This window comes from Euleptes europaea, chromosome 4 (assembly GCF_029931775.1).
Source record: "Euleptes europaea isolate rEulEur1 chromosome 4, rEulEur1.hap1, whole genome shotgun sequence".
NCBI classification, from domain to species: domain Eukaryota; kingdom Metazoa; phylum Chordata; class Lepidosauria; order Squamata; family Sphaerodactylidae; genus Euleptes; species Euleptes europaea.
Window position 1 is genome coordinate 21,008,823 of NC_079315.1, and position 12,752 is coordinate 21,021,574.

The 12,752-nt window shown below is 45.4% G+C and overlaps 1 protein-coding gene across 1 annotated transcript in view; it reads left to right on the forward strand.

Annotated features, from left to right (window-relative positions):
- Positions 1 to 12,752, forward strand: part of DNAH6 (dynein axonemal heavy chain 6) — a 258,559-nt gene that overhangs the window by 83,136 nt on the left and 162,671 nt on the right. The window contains exons 32-34 of the mRNA XM_056849234.1: positions 581 to 728; positions 4,870 to 5,027; positions 8,110 to 8,241. Coding sequence (XP_056705212.1) covers positions 581 to 728; positions 4,870 to 5,027; positions 8,110 to 8,241 — 438 coding nt within the window. The remainder of the gene's footprint in view (positions 1 to 580; positions 729 to 4,869; positions 5,028 to 8,109; positions 8,242 to 12,752) is intronic.

Here is a 12,752-nt window from a genome sequence, read left to right on the forward strand (position 1 = left end):
AGAATTGCGCAACAAAACAAATAGATAGTTCGGTTAAACCCCAAGACACCAAATTCACAAACAGTTGTTAGAAAGTAAGCTTGAAATGTAAGGATTTTCCAGAGAGTGGGAAATACAGTTTGACAGGGCTTGTGTGGGAAGAGGAATAATTTCTTATAGTTGGGAAAATGAATGGAGAGAGGTGTTTGCTGATCTGGTGGAGAGGCTAAAAAAAACCCAAACAAGAGGCCACAGATTAATAGGATACATTATAAACCGCATGCTATTCTACATGTTTGATTAATGTTCTGGAGAAGTAGCCTGTAAAAACATGAAAGCCCAGTGAGTTTATAATCATATCCGGAACTTCATCAAGCTAGCTGAATGAGTAGTGGCAAAATCTGGTATGCCTAAAATCTGATTAATCTCGTTTTAGGGGAACAATTCAAACTGTAAAGTAAAAAAGCAGGTTTCTGTGAGGACAACTCATTGAACAGCTCTGCCTCAGTGAGACTGCAGGATAACTTCAGAGTGTAGCAAAGGGGGTTCTTGTTTGTATAACATGCTCTTCTTCATTTTGCTTTTTCTCTGTTAATCAAAGTCCGTTGTTGCAAGAGCTCTGCTAAACCGAATACAAGATGAAGCAGGCTATGTCCCTGTTTACCTAAATTTCTCTGCTCAGACTTCATCTGCAAGGACCCAGGAGATTATTGAATCCAAGTTGGAAAAGAAAAGGAAAAATATTTTAGGTAAAGAGGGCTAACAATAAATTTTACCTGAATTGTGCTGGTTGCATAGGAGGTGTGTGTTTTGTATTTTAATTATTTTTGTTGACTCAGACAGCAACTGATGTCTTTGTGCATCCAGTAGGAAGCAAATTCTCCCCAAACCATTGGGCAGATTAATTCATATTCTCCAGGGGTAATTAGATCATTGCAGCAGGGGGGAAAAAGAAGATTCACTTTATTCCATGATTTTGTAGCAATTTCAGCCAAATTAAATTCTATTGTGAGCTATAATCTATTGCAGTTTATACGGTTTTACACTGGAGGGCAGCATTGTTGTATGAGAAATGTAATATCTGTTTTATCATATTAGAGTGAGAAGTCATTTTATCACAAAGATAGTATCTGCTATGGGCATGATCCTGTCCGTGTGGGGGTTTGTCATCACTGCATCACCTCCATTCCCCTTTGTCAGGCATCCCTACTGGTACTGGATTGCGTACAACTGGATTGGCCCCCAATGAATTGTTAAATCAAATTATTATTCATAGAAAATTTGCTTCATTTAGAGACGAGACCAGTGAAGTTCATTCTCTGAGGACACAATCACACTGTAATTACTAGAGTTGATGATGATGAAAATTGCCTAAAAGAGAATTTTGGTCAACGTTTGGGTTCCCTCAATGGAAAATAGTTTTGCAAAATTTAAGGCAGAGTTACTTGAAGAAGAAGAGTTAGTTTTTATATGCCAACTTTCTCTACCACTTAAAGAAGAATCAAACCGGCTTACAATTCACCTTCCCTTCCCCTCCCCGCAACAGACGCCCTGTGAGGTAAGTGAGGCTTAGAGAGTGTGACTAGCCCAAGGTCCCCCAGCAGGCTTCCTGTGTAGGAGTGATGAAACCAATCCAGTTCACCAGATTAGCCTCCGCTGCTCATGGGTAGGAGTGGGGGATCAAACCCGGTTCTCCAGAGCAGAGTCCACTGCTCCAAACCACCGCTCTTAACCACTATGCCACGCTTAACATTGCTTTGATCCTATGCATGGCAAATTCATCTAAGACGCATTCTTTTGTTTGTTAGCATTAGGGCAACAAATAATCTGTATTTTGGGTATTAAAATGATTTTTCTAAATTCCTTTTGCGACAGTGTTGCTGAATCTTACAAGGATGCCGGGGTGATAAGAATCCAAACTTGCAAACATGAATTCCCTATTTTGCTTTTGTTTTGTACAGTCTTGTAAATTAACTTTCTTTATGATGGCCAGTTTTAATATCAGGTGAAATTATGATGCAGTTTGGCTGAATTAAATACACGTTTGGGGGAATGAGCCTGAAAGTTACAAATCTTAGGATGCTATGTGACTATTTTTGTTCATGAAGAAGTATCTGTGGCCCATAGTTGAATCAAGTAAGTGTTGGTGCCAGAAGCAGAGCACCAATCCAATTGGCATACAGGTTTTGTGCCGAAATGTGTTTATCTAGATTAGAAAAATGGATTTACCCTCTGAGCGTGAAGGAAATTTGTCCACTGGGTGTATTGTAGTGAAAAAGGGGAGAAATAGTTCTCATCCTATCATACTGAATTCAATTGCTTTGTATCCTTCATAAATTTACTTGCTTTAGAACACCACCACAGGAGACCTAAAGTTTCAATCCTACTCACAATAATCAAAATTTGAGTTACTTTACAAACATAACAGTAACTACAACAATAATAATATCACTGGTTAACAATAGTTTAACCTTGTCGTGCCTTTAAGGAAACAATTATTAGCAGATAATTCGCGACACATTTGGTTATTTCTGGGTCAACATTACCCAACAGAAATGGGACCACCCAAGAGTCAACAGAAAGATGATATCTTGATAAAATGGGTGCAATCCGGGTGGCCCTGGGTGTAGCCCATAGATCACAAAATAACAGAAGGTGATCTGTTGTCTCAATTGCTCCTGATGCACCACAGGAGATAAGCCCTTAGATGCAAGCAGTGGTTGGTTTCTCCTTCTTCCAGGTGAGTTAGGTTTAAGCAGGTGATCAAGGGGAACTAACCAACCAACCAGTTACCTCATCCTCGATAGCTTTTAGGGATTGTGCTGTTCTGCTGCCTTAGCACCATGTGCTGGGAGAGGCTAGGGGACTGCTGTACTGTGTCTTGTTATACTTGCTCGCGCACCTGTCTGCGGCTCATGTCGCCTTGCTTTCTCGCACCATGACTCGCCCCTTCATCTACAGACTGCCCCCTTGGTTTTGGCCTTACACCTTTGTGTGGTCTTTGCAACAGCTTTAACCACTAATCATGGGTAGCTGAAGCCCTCTTCTCAGTCATTTTATTCAATATTTGGGGGACAAAATTACCTCACAATGGGCAAAGATGAGATAAATACAAACAATATACACTACAGCTCTTAGCTAAAGACACCTGAAGCCCTTTATCGCTGCATGAACCTGGTCTTTTTAAGGCCTGTTTCCAAAACATCACATAACTTCTGAAGTAGAACCACTTAGGGTTTTTTGTTCCCATAGCTGTTCTGAGGAGGCCTCTTCAATCTTTTACATATTAGAGTAAAAGCATTGTCACGATACATGCATCACGCAATGCAAGCCACTTTGATTGATGGATTAAATTTATACCCCGCCCTCCCTGGCCAAGGCCAGGCTCAGGGCAGCTTCCAACAAAAGCATACAGTTATAAATACATTGATAAAAACGTATTACGTAAAAACTAAAACCTAGACTCAGTAAAACATACCAGGCACCCTAATACAATATTCCGTTCATGAAGATAGATCACAATGGGTTAGTCTGCCACTAGTAGTAGAAAAGAGCAAGAGTCCAGTAGCACCTTAAAGACTAACAAAATTTCTGGCAAGGTATGAGCTTTCATGAGCCACAGGTATCTGAAGAAGTGAGCTGTGGCTCATGAAAGCTCATACCCTGCCAGACATTTTGTTAGTCTTTAAGGTGCTACTGGACTCTTGCCTTTTCTACAATATCCCCTGTAAAATACACCGAGGAGGTTGGCAACGATAAACTCTTCAAGGCCAAATCCCTCCAGGGAGCCCACCGGCCTAGGGCTGGGAGGGCAGACAATGTCAGGAAATAGGGTACAGCAGGGAAAGGGTCAAAAGGATGGATGAGTAATATAGGGAAAGGGAGGAAAAGAAAGGAATCTCTGTTTGACAGAGCTGATAACGTAGCACATGCCATGAATGGGCCGTAACTAAACAGGGATAATCAGACAGATCTGCTATTAGCCGGATGTAATATCAGAGAGTCCTCTAAGCTGCAGAAAGACTATTATGATGTGTGTAGATGCATTGTGAAGACCTGCCAAGGACTGAAGCACTTGTATGTGTGTGTTAAGTGCCGTCAAGTCGCTTCCGACTCATGGCGACTCTATGAATCAATGTCCTCCAAAATGTCTTTGACAGCCTTGCTCAGATCTTGCAAATTGAGGGCTGTGGCTTCCTTTATTGAGTCCATCCATCTCTTGTTGGGTCTTCCTCTTTTCCTGCTTCCCTCAACTTTTCCTAGCATGATTGTCTTTTCCAGTGACTCTTGTCTTCTCATAATGTGACCAAAATACAATAGCCTCAGTTTAGTCATTTTAGCTTCTAGGGTCAGTTCAGGCTTGATTTGATCTATAACCCACTGATTTGTTTTTTTGGCAGTCCACAGTATCGTGACACACTCCCCCAACACCACATTTCAAAGGAATCTATTTTCTTCCTGTCAGCTTTCTTCAATGTCCAGCTTTCACACCGATACATAGTAATAGGGAAAACGATGGCATGAATTAACATAATCTTAACTGAAGCACTAGAAGTCCGCAAAACAAACTATCAAAGCAGTTAGTGGAAGGGTAAGGTCATTTGAAGGGTGATTCTGTAAAGTAGTTGCGGAAAGCTGAAATAACTTACTTTGTAATGCTTTCATATTTAACAGTTTTTAATTGTTATTTTTATATGTCCAAATAGGTACTGGGGAAATTGAAGGCTTGAAATAATCCAGTTTTTAATTTTATCAGCTTCTTTCTTCTGTTTGGAAATACACAATATTACTAGGCTCATTTTGAGGTGGAATTTCTCAGTACTCCATGGATATACTTTTCTTTCTTTGGGGGACTTTACCAGCAGTGGTTTGTCTATTTTTACGGCGTAGGAGCACCAGGGACTAAAAGAGTTGTCATTTTTGTGGATGATCTGAACATGCCTAAATTGGATCGTTACGGTTCCCAGCCTCCAATCGAGCTGCTGAGACAGTACCAGGACTTTGGAGGGTTCTACGATAGAGAGAAACTATTTTGGAAGGAAATACAAGTAAGTCTGCCTTTAGTTTCTGAATTGTGCTTCGAATGTTGTAATTTGGGTGCCTTAGTTAAGGGGTGAGGTGACTACAAAAATTGCCCACAAAAACAGGTAGAATGTTGACCCTGGTTTCCAGCTAGTGGTTGGAGGGTGGGTTATAGTATAGCACACATTCAGAGCACCCTCTTGAGCCCAGTTTACACAAACAGGCATTTCCAAGCAACTTTAAATACAAAGCCACACAGAGAGGCTACAGCAAACTCTCTCTCTCTGTGTGTGTGTGTGTGTAGGCTTTCCACCTGAGTCTAATAATCGTTGCATTATTCTCAAAATTGTCAAAAATTGCTGAACAAGGCAATTTATTTATTTGCCACTGCAAATAAAAGGCTTCCAGAGTGGAGTAGTGTGTGTAGAGTGGCCATTATGCTGGGACCCAGGAAAATTGTATACAAGGCAAATAATTGGGACAAGAAGAAAACAGTTTTGCATCTCTTGTTCATAACATGTAGAAATGTGGATACCCTGTGGTGTGCCTCTACAGACATTCTTTCTTTTTTCTGTATCCTGCATAGCCTTTGTGAAGCACAGCAGGACTTTCGTGGTCTTTTCTTTTCTGGAATACAACAGTTTTTTTTGGGGGGGGGGTGTAAACTACCAGTCAAGTCACAGCTGCCTTACGGAGACCCCACAGGGTTTTCAAGGCAAGAGACGTTTGGAGGTGGTTTGCCATTGCCTGCCTCCGTGTGGGCTGAGTTGTGAGAGAACTGTGACTGGCCCAGCAGGCGTCATTTGGAGGAGTGGGGAATCGAACCTGATTCTCCAGATTAGAGTCTGCCGCTCTTAACCACTACACCATGCTGGCTCTCCTATAAAACATGAGCAGCTGAGAATTATCAGAGAGAGCTGTTCGATATTTGACAGGTTCAAAGAAAAAAGATGTGGTCATGCAGATGGTCAAATATTGTCCGATATTTTTAAAGCATTAACTTCATGGGAACAACAAAACAGGTAACTTTCATTAGCAGCGGTTTTATACTTGGCATTAATACAAAAAGTTACCTTTTAGGCTGCTGACGGTTCCTGCTTCTCTTTGGAAATGCTGTACTTGTAGCAGTCGCCAGCAGGAGAAGCTTTGCTGTTCTGCTAGGTTTGTTTCTGCCTGCCACAGGGCTAGGGGGGGGCAAGGATTTTCTCACGTCTGCTTCTGCTCACAATTGACACCATCATGAAATAAGTAAGAGAAGCTACCCTCCTCCCCAGTGGCCTTCTTGGCTTCACTTGACAATATCCGAGTATGTGGAAACTGAGGCATGGTAATATTTAGCAAGTCCGTTGAGTGCAACGCCAGCCCACAGAAACAGCAGGAAGGGACAAAAAAAGGGGAGGGGCTGTGGTTCAGTGGTAGAGCATCGGCTTGGTATGCAGAAAGTCCCAGGTTCAGTCCCTGGCATCTCCAGTTAAAGGGACTAGGCAGGTAGTTGATGTGAAAAACCCCTGCCTGAGACCCTGGAGAGCCACTGCCGGTCGGAGTAGACAATACTGACTTTGATGGACCAGGGGTCTGATTCAGTATAAGGCAGCTTCATGTGTTCATGTGATAACTGGTTTCTTTCTGCAAGAGCAAGTGCAGGGCATCAATAACTGCTTGCTTTAGTTTTTTTGCCATTTCAGAGCAATACTTTCCATTCTCTTATCTTCTGGGAGCTTTAACCATAGTTATGGATATCGCAGACTGCCAAAAAAACAAATCAGTGGGTTATAGATCAAATCAAACCTGAACTGATCCTAGAAGCTAAAATGACCAAGCTGAAGCTATCGTATTTTGGTCACATTATGAGAAGACAAGAGTCACTGGGAAAGACAGTCATTCTAGGAAAAGTTGAGGGCAGCAGGGAAAGAGGAAGACCCAACAAGAGATGGATTGACTCAATAAAGGAAGCCACAGCCCTCAACTTGCAAGATCTGAGCAAGACTGTCAAAGATGGGACATTTTGGAGGACATTGATTCATAGGGTCGCCATGAGTAGAAGCGACAGCACTTCACTGTCAGAGTATCAAGTTGGTTGTAATAATCTGACAAGTAACAGCTGTGTGAGAGCTGTCAGATCTTGGAGATCTGAGAGGCCAAAGATGATGTTAGCAGAAGCAATAGCCTTGCTGGTACCAAAGGGAACTGCAGGAATCCAGATCTGGGCAGTTTGCTGATGTAATGCTTGGGAAGGTCCACAGGTGGCCTAATGCAGATCAGGTGCAGTGGGTGTATATAAGGCTATGTAACTGTGCTTCTGTAACTCACACCAATGATACCAATTACAGCCTGGAAGTAGTGGAGAAGTGTACGTGATGGTATGTTTTATCTGTGCACTGTAAATAAAAGACACTGTTTCTTATAAAGCAAGACTGCTGGTGGTTATGTCCTGGAGGAACTCCTAAACCACTTGCTTCCACGTCATTCACACACACATCAGTATGAAAAGGGACTGGCTGTTAACTTCTTTACTTATTGGGAACATTGGGAAGGACGATATGTCAAGTGGTTGGACATGAAAGAGTCGCTTGGGATCTCCTTATTTAGGCTCCTGCATTGCAGTCTTTGTGTCGTGACTAGTTGGGGCTGGGCTTTTACACATCAGTAGATGGTCAGGATCTTGAGCGACAGCAGCAAACATTCAGACCCTTGAGCGCCAGTCCGCTAGATGACAGCAGCATTCAGACCCAGTTGCTCTTTTGGTCGGCTGCTCCCTAAAGTCAGAGCTTACCAGGCTGTCTGTGCTGCCTACAAACTTCCCGGGAGATTCCCTTAACACCTAAAGGCTGACAATGTGCAGCAAAAGGAACAAAGTCCAAGACCACAGCGATCGTTTTTGTCATCAGTGAGGTGTCATTATATTTGTAACGAACAGGGAATTCCTGATTATTCTTTGGTGCCAGGTTAATAACAGAAATAGGAAATCAATCCTGTTAGCGGAGCTGCAACTTGCTGCAAAACCAGATGGTTTAAACCTAAGGAACGGGGCTTTATAGGATTAAAGACATCACTAAACATTACGTCCTGACCACAAACTGACTGTGATCTTTCTCTCCCCCGCCCCAGGATGTGACTATCGCTGCGGCCTGTGCACCTCCAGGTGGTGGACGAAATCCAGTCACAGCACGCTTCATAAGGCACTTCGCCATGCTGTGTCTCCCAACGCCCTCCGAGCATAGCCTTAAACAAATTTTTCAGGTCAGTAGCAATGTTTTTGCAGTCACTAGGAGCGACAACAACAAAATAGACTGTACTCTGTGATTATTCTCATAGCACACTACTTTGTGGTGTGGTATGTGGACAGATTCTTAGTCGCATGTATCACTTTTTGAAGGGCTGCAACATTTCCTTCCTTCCTTCCTTCCTTCCTTCCTTCCTTCCTTCCTTCCTTCCTTCCTTCCTTCCTTCCTTCCTTCCTTCCTTCCTTCCTTCCTTCCTTCCTTCCTTTCTTCCTTCCTTCCTTCCTTCCTTCCTTCCTTCCTTCCTTCCTTCCTTCCTTCCTTCCTTCCTTCCTTTCTTTCTTTCTTTCTTCGCATTTTGTTGTAGATTGGCAGTAGATGCACAGAGAGCCTGATCCCAATTAACTTCAGAGCACTTTGGATCAAATCCACAGAGGCTATACGAGTAATCCTTTTGAAACTGAATGATCAGCTTAGGAACCTTCCAAAATTTACTCTTAATTCATTTTCTTAATAGTATGTTTGCTTGTCTGTAGCCTTAAATGTTCCCGTCTCTCCTCTACACACAAAGCCGCTGAGAGCCACTTTGGAACCCCAGAAAGACTCCCTCTGGGCCACCCTCACTCCATCCAGGGCTAACCATGTCATCATATGAGAGCAGATCGTATAATCAGACCTTTCACACATGTAAAGAGGCACATTTCTTGTAGACAAGTAGTGGGATCCTGATATGATAGCGCTTTATGAAATTATGCACTGGGTGGAGAAAATGGATGGCGGTATGTCATTGTGGTTCTGGCCAAATCGACACTCTTCAGCATTCCTTGTTTAGCTGTGACTTGCTCAACGAGGCTAGAGACAGATGGATAAAGCCTTTTATTCAGGAATCTGTCTCTAAACTGGATAATCTGAGGGTTCTTTTAGCAGGGGTGGTTTTTAATACTACATTGGCAGTCGCCAAATTTATTTCCCAGTCAATTAAGATTTAAAAAATACTAATTTCCTTATGGGCTATTTAAATAGTTCCTTCCCCCTTTTTTTATTTTGGTCTCAGTATGACATTGTTCAGGGCCGAATTGGCCATAGGAACAGTATCACTAATGTAAGTAAAATGAATGGCGAGAACTCTTTCCCCCTCTTCAATAATACTAGAACTCACCATGAGTTCTACATGGAATTGATGGATAGTCAACTGAGGATGGACAAAAGGAAACTCTTCTTCTCTTAAAGAATTTAATTAACTTGTGGAATTCACTGCCACAGGATACCATGGTGGCCCATAGTTTAACCAGCTCTAAAGAGGGGATTTAGAGCCAGCAAGGTGTGGGGGTTAAGTTGTTGCACTAGGACCTGGGAAACCCAGGTTCAAATCCCCTGAGTTCAGGGGTCTTCCTGGGAACAATGAAGGAGGCAGTGGTGACCCCACTGTTAAAGAAGTTATCTCTGTCGCGAGGGGTCTTGGGTCTGGATGCCGGGAGGGTCTCTGGCCTGGAGGAGGTTGGGGCTGAGACAATCTCCTCCGCCTCAGACCAGTCCGAGGGGGAGTCGGAGCTTGACTCTCCCTCGGGCGTCGCCAGAGTGCCGCAGGACACACCTTGCGGTCAGACTCCAGCCTGTATCCTCCTCGGCAGTCAGACTTCTCTGGCTTTATGTAGCCTCCAGGCCAGAGAAGTCTCTCCCAAGCTCCGCCCCTAACCCTCCCCCCGGAAGTCCATATAAGGACTGGTAAACCTTGCCTCCCCCGCCCTGTAACATCGGGCGCGGCTTGCGCCCCTGCCTTGCTCGGGCTCACCCACCCGACATCTGGGGGTTGGAGGGAACAACCACAGCCGACCCTCCTCCCGTTCCGCGGCTGCGGTGCCCCCCCTCGGCCAGGAGTGGGACCGGACTGCTTGTTACCCCCATGGGGGCTGTGGCGGGCCCCACGGGTCGGCGGTCCCAGGCTCCAGAGGGGCCGGCGTCCGGGCCTCCTGGGCGTCGGCTCGCTGCTCCTGCGGCAGCCGTGGCGGGCCCCGCTGGTCGGCGGCCCGCAGCTCCTGAGGTGGCATCGGCTGGGCGTCCGGGGCGTCGGCTCGCCCCTCTTGCGGCGCCTCTGGGTGGGCTTGCTCTCCCCTCGTCAGCTGCTGGGGGATGAGAAAGCCCTGGTAAGTCACCCCCCCCGGGAAGCCCGGAGAGTGTGGGGGTGGCGGTTCGGCCCGGGAGGGGGGATGGGGAGCTCCTCCCCGGGACAATCTCTAGATCCTTTGGATCTAGGCAACTACCGCCCAAGCTCGAATCTTTTGTTTCTGGGTAAGGTAGTTGAGTGAGCGATGGCTGAGCAGCTATAGATCTTCCTGGAGGAAGCATTGGTCCTAGACCCTTTCCAGTTTGGCTTCCACACTGGCCATGGGATGGAGACGGTGCCGGTCAACCTCACGGACGAGCTCTGTAGGCAGCTGGATTGGGGTGGGGTGGCACAGCTGTTACTGTTAGATCTCACAGCAGCATTCGACATGGTTGACCATGAGTTGTTGACCTACCACCTTGTCGACATTGGAATATGTGGGACTGCCCTTCGATGGCTGACCTCACTTCTCTGAGGTTGGGGACAGAGGGTGATGTATTGGGGGGAGATATCCACGTGGCATCCCTTAGTATATGGGGTCCCTCAAAGAGCAATTCTCAATGCTTTTAAACATCTACATACACTCCCCTCGCCCAGCTGGTTAGGAGCTTTGGGTTTGGTTGCCATCAGTATGCTGATGACACCCAGCTGTATCTGCTAATGGACAGCCAGCCAGACACTGTCCTGGAACAGCTGGCCAGGTGATTGGAGGCTGTGGCTGGTTGGTTGAAACAGAGCCACCTGCAACTGAATCCTTCGAAGACGAAGGTCCTGGGGGGGAAGTCCACAGCTGGTGCCAGCTTCCCCCATTAGGAGTTTGGGGGTGATGTTGGATGCCTCCCTTTTGTTGGACATCCAAGTCACGAATATGGCTCAGTCGTTATTTTTCCACCTCAGCCAAGCTGATAGCTGATTCCCTATCTGTCACGTTCTGACCAAGCCACAGTCACCTGTGGTCACCTCTAGACTAGCCTACTGCAAGTCACTCTACACAGGGCTACCCTTGTGACTGCTCCAGAAGCTTCAGCTGGTCCAGAATGTGGTAGTCCCACGGGGACTCCACTAAGGGCACATATACAGCCTGTGCTCCACCAGCTGTACTGGCTCCAGATTGAATACCGGATCAGGTTCAAGGTCTTGATACTTATCTTTAAATCCCTAAATGGTCTAGGACCATCGTATCTGCAGGACTGCCTTCCCCAAAACACCCCCCCAGAGAGCATTATGCTCTGCTGATGAGAGCTTGTTGGTAGTCCCTGGCCCTAGAACTATCCGGTTGTCCTCGACCAGAGCCAGGGCTTTCTCAGCCCTGCCCCCCCTCACCTGGTAGAACTCTCTTGTCGAGTGAGACCCAGGACACTGAGGCTGAGAGATGTGTAGGTCAACTCCGTTAAATGTATCCAAGCGATACCATTTTTAAGCACAGGCTCAGCCCAGCGGTACCTTCTGATGATCCACTCCATAGTGCTGTCACCCGCACAAAACGTTTTCCCACTGCTCCTCCCAGCCTCTCAGAAGACATTGGTGGGCTGTGCTATTCAAAAAGGCTTTTCTCCAAGAGTTCAGAATTTTTTTCTGTATAGATTACTTTTGTATTATCTGAGGGCTTTATATTTGATTTTATGGATTATGCGTTGGAGGCTAACGTATTTGGCCCGTTACGTTTTAGGATTATTTTATAGCACGGATTGGATTTTATTGTATAGTTTAATGCTTTTTTTTTTGTAAGCTACCCTGAGTTTTGGAAGGATAGGGATAAAAAAAATCTTTTAATAAACCCAATGAATCAGTGTACAAGCCAGCATCATGTAGCCAATTTACTCTGCTGTGTGAGAAAGTTGCTAGATTTGGACAGAGGAGGTGGACCGGGTTAGACAAGATCTTGAGAAGGTCACCAGCAAGCAAGTCAAGTCATATATTCCAGGGAAATGAGAGGGGGGGGGATCCTGGTCATTCTTCTCTAGAGGAAAATGGCTTCCTCACTGAACCAGCAGTGATTAGCTACTAGCTACACCCCAACTGTGAAGTCAAATCTACACACTAAGCTTCTCACAAGAAAAATTCTTCCAGCAACCCATCTCTAATGTGCATACCTCTGCTTTTTTCATTTTTTAAATAAACCAGCCCCTAAAGAAATGAGCCCCGTGGCACAGAGTGGTAAAGCTGCAGTGCTGTAGTCAAAAGCTCTGCTCACAACCTGAGTTCGTTCCTGACGGAAGTCGGTTTCAGGTAGCCGGCTCAAGGTTGACTCAGCCTTCCATCCTTACGAGGTCGGTAAAACGAGTACCTGGCTTGCTTGGGGGTAAAGTGTAGGCGACTGGGGATGGCAATGGCAAACCACCCTGTAAACATAGCCTGCCTAGTAAACGTTGTGATGTGACGTCACTCCCATGGGTCAGGAATGACCCGGTGCTTGCACAGGGGAC